Genomic DNA, 12,664 nt, shown 5'->3' with positions numbered 1-12,664 from the left:
TCTCAGTCCCAAACTTCCTCCTCCTCCCCACAGCCTTTAAAAAGAAAGTAAATACCAAAACCACTTCCCTGGGTTTGTTTGTTGACATGCTTCTATTTCAGTGGGTTTCTAGCTTCTGATTTCCATGTACATCCTGTCGCTGCTAGAGCTTAGTTTTGGGTGTAGATCTTGGAGAACAGTGAGCTGGGCTTTCCTGGGTGGCGCTAGCGGTCAAGAACCTGCCTGCCAGTGCAGGAGACCCAAGAGATGCAGGTTCGATCCCTGGGTCTGGAAGATTATCCTGGAGGAGGGCGTGGCAGCCCACTCCAGGATTCTTGCCTAGAGAATCCCATGACCAGAGGAGCCTGGCAGGCTATAGTCCATGGGGTCGCAAAGAGTTAGACACGACTGAAGCGACTCAGCACTCAGGCATGAACTGTGGGCTGTGATAGGGGTCTGATTATGACAGGACTCCAGGGGCTTATCCATAGGGATGGAGAGAATTGGGAGGGAGTGACTTGCCAGCGTCTAGGGCTAACTAGGGCTCAGCCTGGAACAGTCCCAGTGAACATAAAATGAAGTTTATATCTCCAAACTGGTGATTTTTGTCTCCAAGGAGGTAAAAGTTAGCACCTTTTCTTTCTTAGCTGGCTTATGAATGTAGAGCCAAGCCTCGCCTCTAAGATGTGACCCTTCAAGAAAGTAGATGAATTAGATGAGTTGGAGGGTTGTTGGGGGAAGTCAGGGAGATTAGCCATAGGTCTGAGGCAGGAAGGGCCTGGACACCAAGTCAGTGTTCTAAACAGGTTGCATTCGTCAGGGTAAAAGGTTTTTCCTTTTGTAACCTTTTTAGTCTTTTATACTGTTTGCCAGAGTGAGCTTTCTGAAGTGTAAAGGTTATGCTTATTCTTTACTGATTAACGCAATTCTGTGGTTGAAAACTATTATCTAGTTACTCAGAGTGTTCTTGGGACATAATTTATTGATGTCAGTTAATTCCACTTCATTGAAATCAAGAGTCAGTGGGAAGACGGCTGGCATAGGTGTCAGAGTGTTTGGTTCCAGCTCTCGCTCCTCCTGAATTAGCCATGTGATGCGGGGGCTTGCCACCAGCCCTGAGCTTTACTCTCCTCCTTTGTAGAACGAGGTGTAGACCCAGTCCTTGTTCAGATCCTTTCACAGCCCTCCACATCTGGAGCGGACTGTTCTCAGCTGAAGTTTTCATTAACCCGTTTCAGATCAGCTTTAGTTAAACCATCAGAGAGAGGGACAAATGCAGTCTCCCTGGAAGGGTCTCCTTGTCTCAGTGCAGCATAGAGTTAAGTGATGCCTGGCATTTCACTTAAGGGTTCACTGGACTAAATCCTACTTGGTCCTCCGGAATAATGATCTCTCAATGAAGGCATAGCTTTTCACTTTATCTGGGAAGGAATTTTTAATCACACACAAAAAGCTCATAATTATTATTCAGGTCCTACTAATCGTGTTTCCCAAACTAGCATACTATTTGCCTTGAGATACTTGTGATATATAGAATTTCATAATAAAGCCTGCTCGTGCACGAAGTAATTCCAATCCCCTAGTTATTCCCCAGTTCTCATTTTAGCCAGTGGGTTAAACCTTCCCTCCAACAAAAGAATTACAGGAACAGTGAATTAAGTAGCTAAGCTTTAACATTTTAAGTTTCACTTTATTTTACAGTAAAGTTTTACTGTATTTTACTTGTATATTTATTTTACCTTCAAATACCAGTGCTAACGCATAGCTGGAACCAAGAGCCAATCATAGCATCCCATAAGGGTGGAGATTCAGAAGGAAGATTTGGTCCAGCCTCCCTTTGCAGGTGAAGAGGCAGAAGCTGGGGAAAGTCAAGTAACCAGTGCGGGTCGCGCGTGCTGTGCGTGGGTCAGTGAGTGGCCCGAGCGGGGCTGTGCCCAGTCCCCTGGCTCCAGCTGCTCACTGCAGACCGTGCCGCTGCCTCAGGCGCAGGGGCTGAGGGGCAAAGTGCATGGTCAGGTTGAGAGAGCGCAGCCATGGCATCTGTGAAGCCGGCAGCCAGGGGGCGGTGGAGGGCACCTGAAACCAGGCTGCCTGCAACCTGGAACCAGGCCCTCATCTCTCCTGCGTCCGGGAGGCCCCCCCACCCAGCCTAGTGCCCAGTGCTTAACAAGGTGCACAGGAGATGTGTGCTGAGTGAAGGGACGTGAAAGAAAATTCCTTATCCATGATCGAATGTCTCCACGAGTGTTTTATCTCCTTTAAGGTGCTTGAACACTTCCCCCTGCTGCTGTATATCTTGGCGGCGAAAACACTCATCCTCTGCCTGGCGTTTGCCGGAGTCAAAGTCTACCAGAGAAAACGATTGGAAGCAAAGCAGCAAAAGGTGGAAGCTGAGAAGAGGAAGCAGGCAGAGAAGAAGGAGAGCTAAAGGGGTGTGAAAGGTATGAGCTTTGCAGACTACACAGTGGGTTAGGGCGGGCCTGCCCCTGGATGTGACTCTGGGAGGGCGTCAGGGCCCCACCTGCCCTGGGAGGTTGAGCAGCCCTGTGTCAGGCCCAAGTGCAGGTCCTGACCTCTGAGCCCCATCTGCTCGGGAGCCCCGGGGGATGGACAAGTCCTCGTCTCTGCTCCGAGCCTGCAACAGTTCTCCCTTCACAGGGGCAGGGATGTTTGACAGGATTTGGGTCACAGAACTCTTGATACTTTCAGGAAAGTTGTGGACCTCCCTGGAGAAGCTCACATACTAGAAACACCTAAATTGGACCTAACATTGCAGACAGGGATGGGGAGGATGTGGGATCGCAGGTCACGTAAAACCCCTACCTGTACCTAAGATTAAGAAACCCTGCTGACCTCAAAATGAAGTCCCACTCCTAGATTCGGCATGAAGTCCTTCACGCGTCCTCACCCAGGTCACATGCCCCCCGCTGCTGCCTCTCCCCACGCTCCTGCAGACCACCTTGACCACGGTAGATTCTCTTGGCCTTTGCTGGTTAGTCCCCTGGCCCAGAACGCCTTCCTTATGACCACTCCACCGGCACAAAATCTTCCTCATTGCTATAGTCTGGTGCCTGTCTCAGAGCTCATCTGTGTATGTGTGTGCACGTGTGCACTCAGTGTCCAACTCTGTGACCCCCGCCAGGCTTCTCTGTCTCTGGGATTCTCTAGGCAAGAATCCTGGAGTGGGTTGCTGTTTCCTACTCCAGGGGATCTTCCAGACCCAAGGATGAAACCCAGGTCTCCTGCGTTGGCAGGCAGATTCTTTACCACTGAGCCATCTGGCAGCTGTCCCGTAGCACAGGGGCTGCCCAGAACGTGTTTGTTTTTAAGGCACCAGGAGGAAGTTATTCACCCCTCCAGCTTACACGTTGGACTAATGACGGTCAACAGGTTCCTTCATTCTCCTGTGCTCACCCAATTTCATCACTTCTCAAGTTGAGGTCTGTGCTTTTCTCTAAGAAATGAGAGGACTCACATGTGGCAGCAGGGAATCCTAGATCAGTGGTTTCCGAAGTTGATTAATGATCAGGACTTGCCTGGGTTCTTTCTTACAAGGCAGATTCCCAGGGTCCAGCCTCAGAGCCACTCCGTTACATCTGTGGCTGGATCTGGGCACCCGTTCTTTTGAAAACCTCTCAGGTGATTCTTCCACTGTCTTCTCAGCAGCTGGGTTTGGTGACCTCCAGAAGCCCTGTTAACGCTGAGATGGGCTTCTGTAGAGATGATTTCTTTTACAGGACTCACAGCTTTTTCGTTAATAATAATTGCAGTATGTCTCAAATGATTGTTCTGTGGTGAGCATTTTCCTGAGCATTTCACAGACAGCCATGTTACTGACCGCTCCTGGCAGCCCTGTGTGGTCCGTTCAGACTGAACACGGTCAAGGACAGATAAGCAGAATTGAACCCAGGTCAGACATCCAACTGCAGGGCCTCACCCCTGGCTGCACTGTGTCCTAATCTCAGGATGGAGCCGTGGGAAACACTGGGCTCCTAGTCCTCCCCCCAGGATAGGGGACAGTCCTCTCATCGCCCACTGCTCCCTGGGCCTTGGCGAGCTGTACACGTTACAGGCAAAGGGAGTTACTGTTATTAAACCTTGCCTTCTGGAAAAAAAAAACATTTTTATTGACTGAAATTTAGGAGCAGGCACTAGAGTGGGGTGGGGGCTGGGGTGGGGGCTGGGGTGGGGCTGGGGTGGGGGCTGGGGTGGGGGCTGGGGTGGGGCGGCGGCGTGCTTCCCAGGTGGTGCAAGTGATAAAGAGCCCACCTGCCAGTGCAGGAGACATCAGAATCATGGGTTCGATTCCTGGGTCAGGAAGATCCCGTGGAGGAGAGCATGGCAACTCACTCCAGTGTTCTTGCCTGGAGAATCCCCCTGAACAGAGGAGCTTGACGGGCTACAGTCCATGGGGTCGCAAAGAGTCGGGCACCACTGAAGCAACCTAGCATGCACTGGAGCAGGGAAACGGGGAGTACTTGGAAATTAAAAAAGGTGAGGGAAGGCAGTTTCCATTGAAATGTTGCCTGGATTTCTAATCCAGACAGAGTCATCATTTTGTGCGTTAACTGCAGAGAGGAAGCAGAGATTAGATGTGAGATCACAGATACTTCTTCCCTTCCCCAAATGTCCATGCCAGTCCAGTGTGAAGGAGAGATGCCTGGCTTGCCCACCCAGCCCCGAACTGACCAGGGGGTTACCTTCCGGTTACCCTCCCAGGCTGGGGGCTTATCGATGCTTAGCCCAGAGCCTTGTTTTCCACCAAAGGGATTTTTAGATGAAAAGAAATTGTGATGCTAAAAATACATTCATCGATAGACAAGCTTCTGCGGTTTCTGTTTCAGTTTAAGTAGCTGAGCATAAACGTAGATGCTGAGCAAGTAAAACATTCACAGTTATTCTGCCAGACAGTTCATCGTCATCCCTTTGGTCTTCCTTTCTAGATTTTGTGGTGTAAATGTCAGCTCGAGTGGACTCCAGCTGAGAAGAAAGTCTTAATCATTGAACAATATGTCAGAAGACAAACGCGCAGCCTCTAGCCTAACTGAAAATGATGTGAATTTTTATATGCTTTTAGAAGAACCAGTATTTTGTTTGCTAAAATAAAATAATCTTTGTAGAATAAGCCAGAGTACATGTGTGCCTGTCTCTCTCCCTCCCCCTAGCTCTCCTCTGTGTAGTCAGAAGAGGAGGGAGTTTTGCGTTTCCAGCGTTTCCTCGCCGTGGGTGCCAGAGCAGAGGTGCCCCTGTGTAGAGGCCTGGGCTGCAGGCGGCCCTGTCCCCCAGGCCCCCGTCCTTCTCGTCTGCTCCCTGGCGCGTCCGCTCCTGTCTCCTCTTTGGCTCCTCCTGCCAGCACTGGCCCTTTCTCGTGTTTGCATCCTTGGGGTGGAGGGAGGCCGTTCACCCCTCCAGCAGCATTGGCACCTCTGCTGAGCCTATGAGGTCCTTGCAGGGAGGAGCTGGGGTGAGACCCGCCTGCCAGGGTGGGTACCAAGTCTAGGAAGAAGTCAGGCTGCCAGATCCCTTTGCGAAGAAGAAAGGGGGGCCCAGGTGTGCTTTGTCCGTTTCCCACCAGTTTGCTTGTTGGGATTTGGTGGCATGAGATGAAGGACAGGATGCCAAGAAGACTTTCAGATTTGAGATAGCGGGGCCCTTAAGTATTTTTCTCTGCATCTAACAGATCGAGGTCTCTTCTAAAAAGTTCCTGTTTCTTCACTTCTCTCAAGATAACGGAGAGGATGGGGAATGAGGAAACAGTAACCAAAGCCACAGGTACAGCGGAATATTTGATCTCATTGCTGGCAGCCACGTGGGCAGTTTGCAAGAGTGCCTATTAGTAGACACTCACCCCGACCCCCATGCCACCCTGGCCCAGATTGGTGGGACTTGGATTTTTAAGCGTGAGGGATAAAAGGAATTACATTTTCCTTACCTTTTGCTATGAGTGCTGGATGCTCCTTATCACAACCTAGAAACAAAATTTACAGAGAATCAAAGTTTTAAATGGCTTCCCAGGTGGCTCAGTGGTAAAGAATCCACCTACCTATGCAGGAGACACGAGTTCGATCCCTGGGTTTGGAGAAGGAAATGACAACCCACTCCAGTATTCTTGCCACGGACAGCGGAGCCTGGCAGGCAACATTCCGTGGGGTCACAAAGAGTCAGACATGGCTGAGCGACTGAACACACAACACAAGGTTTTAAATATGGGAGATTTTGACTCTATAAGCTACAAATGCCAAAATAATCAGAGCGGGGCTTTCCCCTGACATTTCATGGAGAATCTATGCCTACCTAGTTCAGGTTTATTTTAAACACAGGTGATTGCCTAGACTTTGGGGTTTAAACCTCAGTTTTGGAAATTGTGGAACATCTTGCCATCTTGAAAAATTGGGTAGCAGATGGCCGAAGAATGGGAATAAACCGCTGACGATGCCCATGGGTTTTCTGTAAACCGTTGGGGGTTTAAATTCTGTCTGATGCTCTCTTCTGCCACTGCTGCTGCTAAGTCACTTCAGTCGTGTCCGTCTCTGTGTGACCCCATAGATGGCAGCTCACCAGGAGAAGATAATTAATCACTGTTCTGTCGCTAAGTCATGTCTGACTCTGCAGCCCCATGGATTGCAGCCCTCCAAGCCTCCCTGTCCTTCACTGTTTCCTGGAGATTGCTCAGATTCATGTCCAGTGAGTCAGTGATGCCATCTAACCATCGCATCCTCTATTGTCTCCTCCTCCTGGCCTCAATCTTTCACAGCATCAGGGTCTTTTCCAATGAGTTGGCTGTTTGCATCAGGGGCCAGAGTAGTGGAGTTTCAGCTTCAGCATCAGTCCTTCCAATGAATATTCAGGGTTGATTTCCTTTAGGATTGACTGGTTTGATCTCCTTGCAATCCAAGGGACTCTCAAGAGTCTTCTCCAACACCACAGTTCAAAAGCATCAATGCTTCGGCGCTCAGCTTTCTTTTTGGTTCGACTCTCACATCCATGCGTGACTACTGGAAAAGCCATAGCTTTGACTATAGGGACCTTTGTGGGCAAAGTAATGTCTCTACTATTTACATGGACAGAAACCATATGTGTGTTCAGGCCTCACTAGACGTGTCATGACTGTGCCACTGGGAGCTGGCACAGTGCCTGCTACATAGTAGGTGCTCAGAATGGATGAATGAATAAATAAAAATATGACCCTCATGACCCACATGGAAATGAGTCAGGAACTTGGCTCATCACTGTTAACAGGTTGCTGTCAGGGACTGAACTGTGTCTCCCCCAAATCTCTTGTTGAAGCCCTGACTCCCAGCGCCTCAGAATGTGACTATATTTGGAGATAGGGTCTTTAAAGAGGTGATTAAGGTAAAATGATGTTCAAGGGATGGACCCTAATCCCAAAGAACTGGTGATCTTATAAGGAGAGGAGATTAGGACAGAGACAGGTGAAAAGTCCAAATAAGAACACAACAAGAAGGTGGCCATATGCAAGCCGAGGAGAAAGGTCTCCGGTGAAACCAGACCTGCTGATACCTTGATCTTGAACTTCCAGCCTTCAGAACTGCAAAAAAATTAATTTCAGCTATTTTGTTATGCAACCTTAGCAAACTAACACAACCGTGAGTCTCTCTCCAGACCTACTGCAGATGTGATGTACCATCGTGGATGGCTAGCAGTTCGCATTCCCGTATCATAGAAGCCAGACAGGAATTATTCTCATTGTGTTCCATGATGCTTTAAAATCCCAAGTGTATCCATGGGACCAGCTCAGCTGTAAGAAAGCCCTTTATGAGGTCATCATCCTACTCTGGCCAGAGGGAGACAGGCAAGTTTTGAAAAACACTTGAAGACCTCCCATGCCTCACTTTGCAAAACCTCTTTTGAGAAACATCATTACCAGAAATCTATTCAATAGCATCAAGAAGAAGCAATGTCTCCAGTATTTGCAAACACTGAGAACACTGCAATACGATGGGTTTACAACAGTATATTTTGGGGAAACTGATATCCCTGAGAGTCTTATAACTGGGGAAGATTTTAGTGATGGTTATTACATGCCAACTCCAACCTGGTGTGTTGTGCACGCTGGTGGTAGTCAAGGATGGGTGCCGTGGAAATATCGAATGTTCCTAAGGGATGAGTTATGCATCAAACAGGAAGACAACCTCTTCTTTGAGTTCTGTGATGTGGTGAAGAAGGCCTATGGCAAGTGCGCCGTTGTGGTCAAAGAGAGAAGGCGGCAGGATGAGACGAGGCCGAAGGAGGGCAAAGAGACTGAGGCCCAGGCCCATGTCCCCTCGGTGGTTAAGTTAACAAGTGTCACATGTTGTCCTGAGGTAGCCAAGTCCTATGGCCATAAACTACTCACTCTGCCTTCTCCTTACAATTACCTGAACCCTTTAGACTCAGCCTGGTCTTCTCTGAAATGGTTCATCATCAATAACAGGAAGGAGTTTTGTCTGCAGTCTGTGGATGGTGCCTATTCTTACCAGTATCTACTCTTCAGTGATTTAATCAGCAAAGGAGTTGAAAGGATAAACCTTAGCAAATGGAGGACAATAACTAACAAAGTACGGAGATGGGAAAATTACCATCTTGGTAAATTTTCTTAAGGGTGGTGATCCCTCCAACCCGTGGTAGGACGGTGCTGTGGGCATGATCTTTACTGCTTCTGTTGGCCTTGATTCTGGACCACTGTGGCCAAAGACACTCTAATAATGACCTCACAGGGATCCTGTGAGAACTGAGGTTCCTTCGGGCTTTGGTAAAGTGCTTATAGGTTGCTGAGGGGTTTCATTAAATCTTGTTGGTAAATTAGTAATCTTGACTCTCATTCTTGTCAAGGCCGCTTTGAGGGCTATTATGTCCATGGGGGGATTCAGGTTAACCCAGTCCAAAGGAGCCTGGTGGTGAGTTGAGGTGAACAGAGCTGAAGGTTGTATGGTCAAAATTTAGGTCTGGGAGAAAAAGAGAACTGAGTGTGTGGTCACAGAAAGTTGAAATTAACTAGTGTGCCTACCGGTTTCAGTGCACCAGAGTAATCCATGGGGAGGCAGTTTGCCATAAACAGCTGTGGTCTAGGTGGGGCTGAACTGGTTTTTTCCTTCCATTGCTTGAAAGCAAGGAGGCAGAGGGCTGAGCAAGAGACACCCAAGGAAGTGAAATCCCATGCAGATCCTCCAAGGCAGCTTGGTGGTCCCCATAAGAAACCTGGGAAGCTGTGGCAGTAGTTGGTTCAAGTAGGACTTGGTGGGCAACCAGGTGACATAAACAAGAGTGTCTATGGCACCTACTTATCCAATTCATCTCATATTCCAACTGCAAGAGTCCCAACAGTTCAGTTCAGTTCAGTCGCTCAGTCATGTCCAACTCTTTGCCACCCCACGGACTGCATGAATTTACTCAAACTCATGTCCATTGAGTTGGTGATGCCATCCAACCGTCTCATCCTCTGTCATCCCCTTGTCTTCCCACCTTCAATCTTTCCCAGCATCAGGGTCTTTTCCAGTGAGTCAGTTCTTTGCATCAGGTGGCCAAAGGATTGGAGTTTCAACTTCAGATCAGTCCTTCCAATGAATATTCAGCACTGATTTCCTCTAGGATGGACTGGTTGGATCTCCTTGCAGTCCAAGGGTCTCTCGAGTCTTCTCCAACACCACAGTTCAAAAACATCAATTCTTTGGCGCTCAGCTTTCTTTATAGTCCAACTCTCACATCCATACATGACTACTAGAAAAACCATAGCCTTGACTAGATGGACATTTGTTGGCAAAGTAATGTCTCTGCTTTTTGATATGCTGTCTAAGTTGGTCATAACTTTCCTTCGAAGGAGTAGTTCAGTCACTCAGTTATGTCTGACTGTTTGCGACCCCAGGAATAGCAGCACGCCAGGCCTCCCTGTCCATCACCATCTCCCAGAGTTCACTCAGACTCACGTCCATCGAGTCCGTGATGCCATCCAGCCATCTCATCCTCGGTCGTCCCTTTCTCCTCCTGCCCCCAATCCCTCCCAGCATCAGAGTCTTTTCCAATGAGTCAACTCTTCGCATGAGGTGGCCAAAGTACTGGAGCTTCAGCTTTAGCATCATTCCTTCCAAAGAAATCCCAGGGCTGATCTCCTTCAGAATGGACTGGTTGGATCTCCTTGCAGTCCAAGGGACTCTCAAGAGTCTTCTGCAACACCACAGTTCAAAAGCATCAATTCTTCGGTGCTCAGCCTTCTTCACAGTCCAACTCTCACATCCATACATGACCACAGGAAAGCGTCTTTTAATTTCATGGCCGCAGTCACCATCTGCAGAATCCCAAAAGGAGGTCATTAGAGCATCATGCATTTGCATCTTCGGACCCTGGTTGCTGAGCCACCTGTGGTTGATACAACAGCATCCTATTCAAGTTTGGAGCTGCTGTTGATGGTAGTTGTATTAGTAGTGGCATTTTTCATTTTTATAGAAAAACACCTGCCTCCTATTAAATATATCACAAAACTCACTCTTGTTTATGTATGTTCAAGCATTAATTTTACAATTGAAGTGATTATGCTAGGGTATGTTGAAAATAACATCTGAAAATTGCTACCCAACACCCAACAGATTTGCCTATACGTCAGATGGTGAGACTAGCTTTCTGCTAGCCAATATAAAAGTGAAAAATGCCGCCACTAATCCTTACAACTACCATCAACAGCAGCCCCAAACTTGAATGTTTGCTTGTTGCCCTGCCCTACTCACTTCCTAAAAGTCTTTGGATTATGCAGAAACATTCTGTCAGAAAAGAGATGTTCAGTGATTTTCAGCAACTAAGTGGTGGACACCCACAGCATTTTGTTTTCATGCAGTTTATCTGGGGATGAATTTCACCCAGCACTGCCAGTCACTTGGAACCAGACAGTCTCAGCTGCACCTCCAACTTTACAGCCTACTGTGCTGTATGAGTTCTTGTGACAGCTGTAACAAATGACTACACACTTGTTAGATTAAACAAACAAAAACTTATTCTCTCCCCGTTCTAGAGGCCTGCAGTCTGAAATCAGTCCCACTGAGTCAACACTGAGTTGTCAGCAAGGCCACTACCCCTCCACAGGCTCTAGGGGAGAATACATTTCTTGTCTCTTTCAGCTGCTGATGGCTGCCAGCGTTCCTTGACTTGTGGCCGCATCACTCCAAACTCAGCTTTGGTGGTCACATGACTTTCTCCTCTTCTGTGTCAAATCTTCCTTTGTTTCCCTCTTTTTTTTTTTTTTCCTTGAGGACAAGTAATAGGACTCAGACCTGCTTGGCGACTTCAGAGTCAGGGGCCTGAGTGTGGGGATGTTGAATGCCCCCACATCACATTTTCTCACACCTGTCCAGAGTTCTGTATTGACAAGCACTAACAGCTACACAGACTTACCTCCTTTCATCCTCACAACAGCTGGTGATGTAGGAATTGCCATTGTCTCCATTTCTCAGAAGGGTAAACTGAAGCACAGAAATATACATAACTCGTTCCAGTGTGGAGGAGCTGAGTTTCAAACCCAGAGTTCCCGGTTAAGAGTCGTTATTCACACAGCCCCTCCACCAATGAGCATTCATTCATTCTCATAACAATCCCTCCCGTTTACAGATGGGGAAACTGAGACCTTGAGCAGACACTTGGATCAGTCAGATCCTAAAGCCTACGTGTCCAGCTGCATGCTTGGCTTGGTTAATGAAGCCCACCTTTTCTTTCTCACCGCACAATTCACAAGGCATAAGGCTCACCTCTGACATCAGACAGGCATCAACCAACAAAAGAACTGCCTCCAACTGGACACCACAGTGAAATGTATTTCAGCACACAATTGAGCCAGAGGAGACGCCTTTTCAAGACACATGATTTTGCAGTGAGAAAAAAAAAAAAGGAGGTTTTAAGTTATCAAATGAACAAGATAGACCAACAGGAGTTATTTTTCTTTGAAAGCCAAAATGATCGAATAAAGTCAGATTAGGACTGTATTCCTTTGAGGATTTGTTCAGTCATTAGGAAAACAAGAAGGGGAAAGGGAACGTTGGTGTAACTGGAGATCAAAGGGCCAATGTCAATGTGCTGTTGGGGTATGTAACATCATACTCGTCATTAAGAAATGCTGCTTTATGCCCAGCGTGGGAACTCCAAGCAGAAGAGAATGGGAAGCGCACTGGGCTTCAGGAATCAGATGGACCTCGGCAGAAGCTCAAGTTTCCAGCTTGTTAACTAGGAGACTTTGGACAAAGTTACTTTACTTCCCTGAGGCTCAGTTAACTCATTTGTAAACTAGAGTTAAGGGCTTTAAATGCTTAGCACAAGCCGTGTCACTACCTCAAGAATTCCCATTATTACAGTACAGGCTGGGGTTCCAGAAACACATCCACAGTTAGACCTACTGTCGCTGACCTCATTTCCTTTTCACTCTTTTAGGAAAACTCTTGCTGCTTTTTATCATTTGGTTGTAAGAAGGGTAGACACAGCCATCTTAAGATACTTTGATCAAAGGAAATGATGCTCACTGGCATTTCTTTTCAGACCATCTGTGATAGGTTAGGGAAATAAGGATGATAAAGTTTCTCCTGGTGGGGTGGACCAGAAGGGATGGTGAGGATAGCCTGGAATCTTTTGTGGCGGGGCAGCGCTTGTATGAAATAAACAGTGGGTGTGAAGACACAGCGGCCCTGGGTGCGTGGACACGTCCCCTGGAGGA

General features: G+C 47.8%; 1 protein-coding gene across 1 annotated transcript; it reads left to right on the top strand.

Moving 5' to 3' along the window:
- Nucleotides 1-7,823: 7,823 nt before the first annotated feature.
- C1H21orf140 (chromosome 1 C21orf140 homolog) lies at nucleotides 7,824-8,579 on the top strand. The gene has a single exon (XM_052649169.1). The coding sequence runs from the start codon at nucleotides 7,824-7,826 to the stop codon at nucleotides 8,577-8,579; it is 756 nt and encodes a 251-aa protein (XP_052505129.1).
- The last annotated feature ends 4,085 nt before the right edge of the window (nucleotides 8,580-12,664 follow it).

This window comes from Budorcas taxicolor, chromosome 1 (genome assembly GCF_023091745.1).
Source record: "Budorcas taxicolor isolate Tak-1 chromosome 1, Takin1.1, whole genome shotgun sequence".
In the NCBI taxonomy this organism is placed as follows: domain Eukaryota; kingdom Metazoa; phylum Chordata; class Mammalia; order Artiodactyla; family Bovidae; genus Budorcas; species Budorcas taxicolor.
This window is presented reverse-complemented; position numbering and strand designations above follow the sequence as displayed.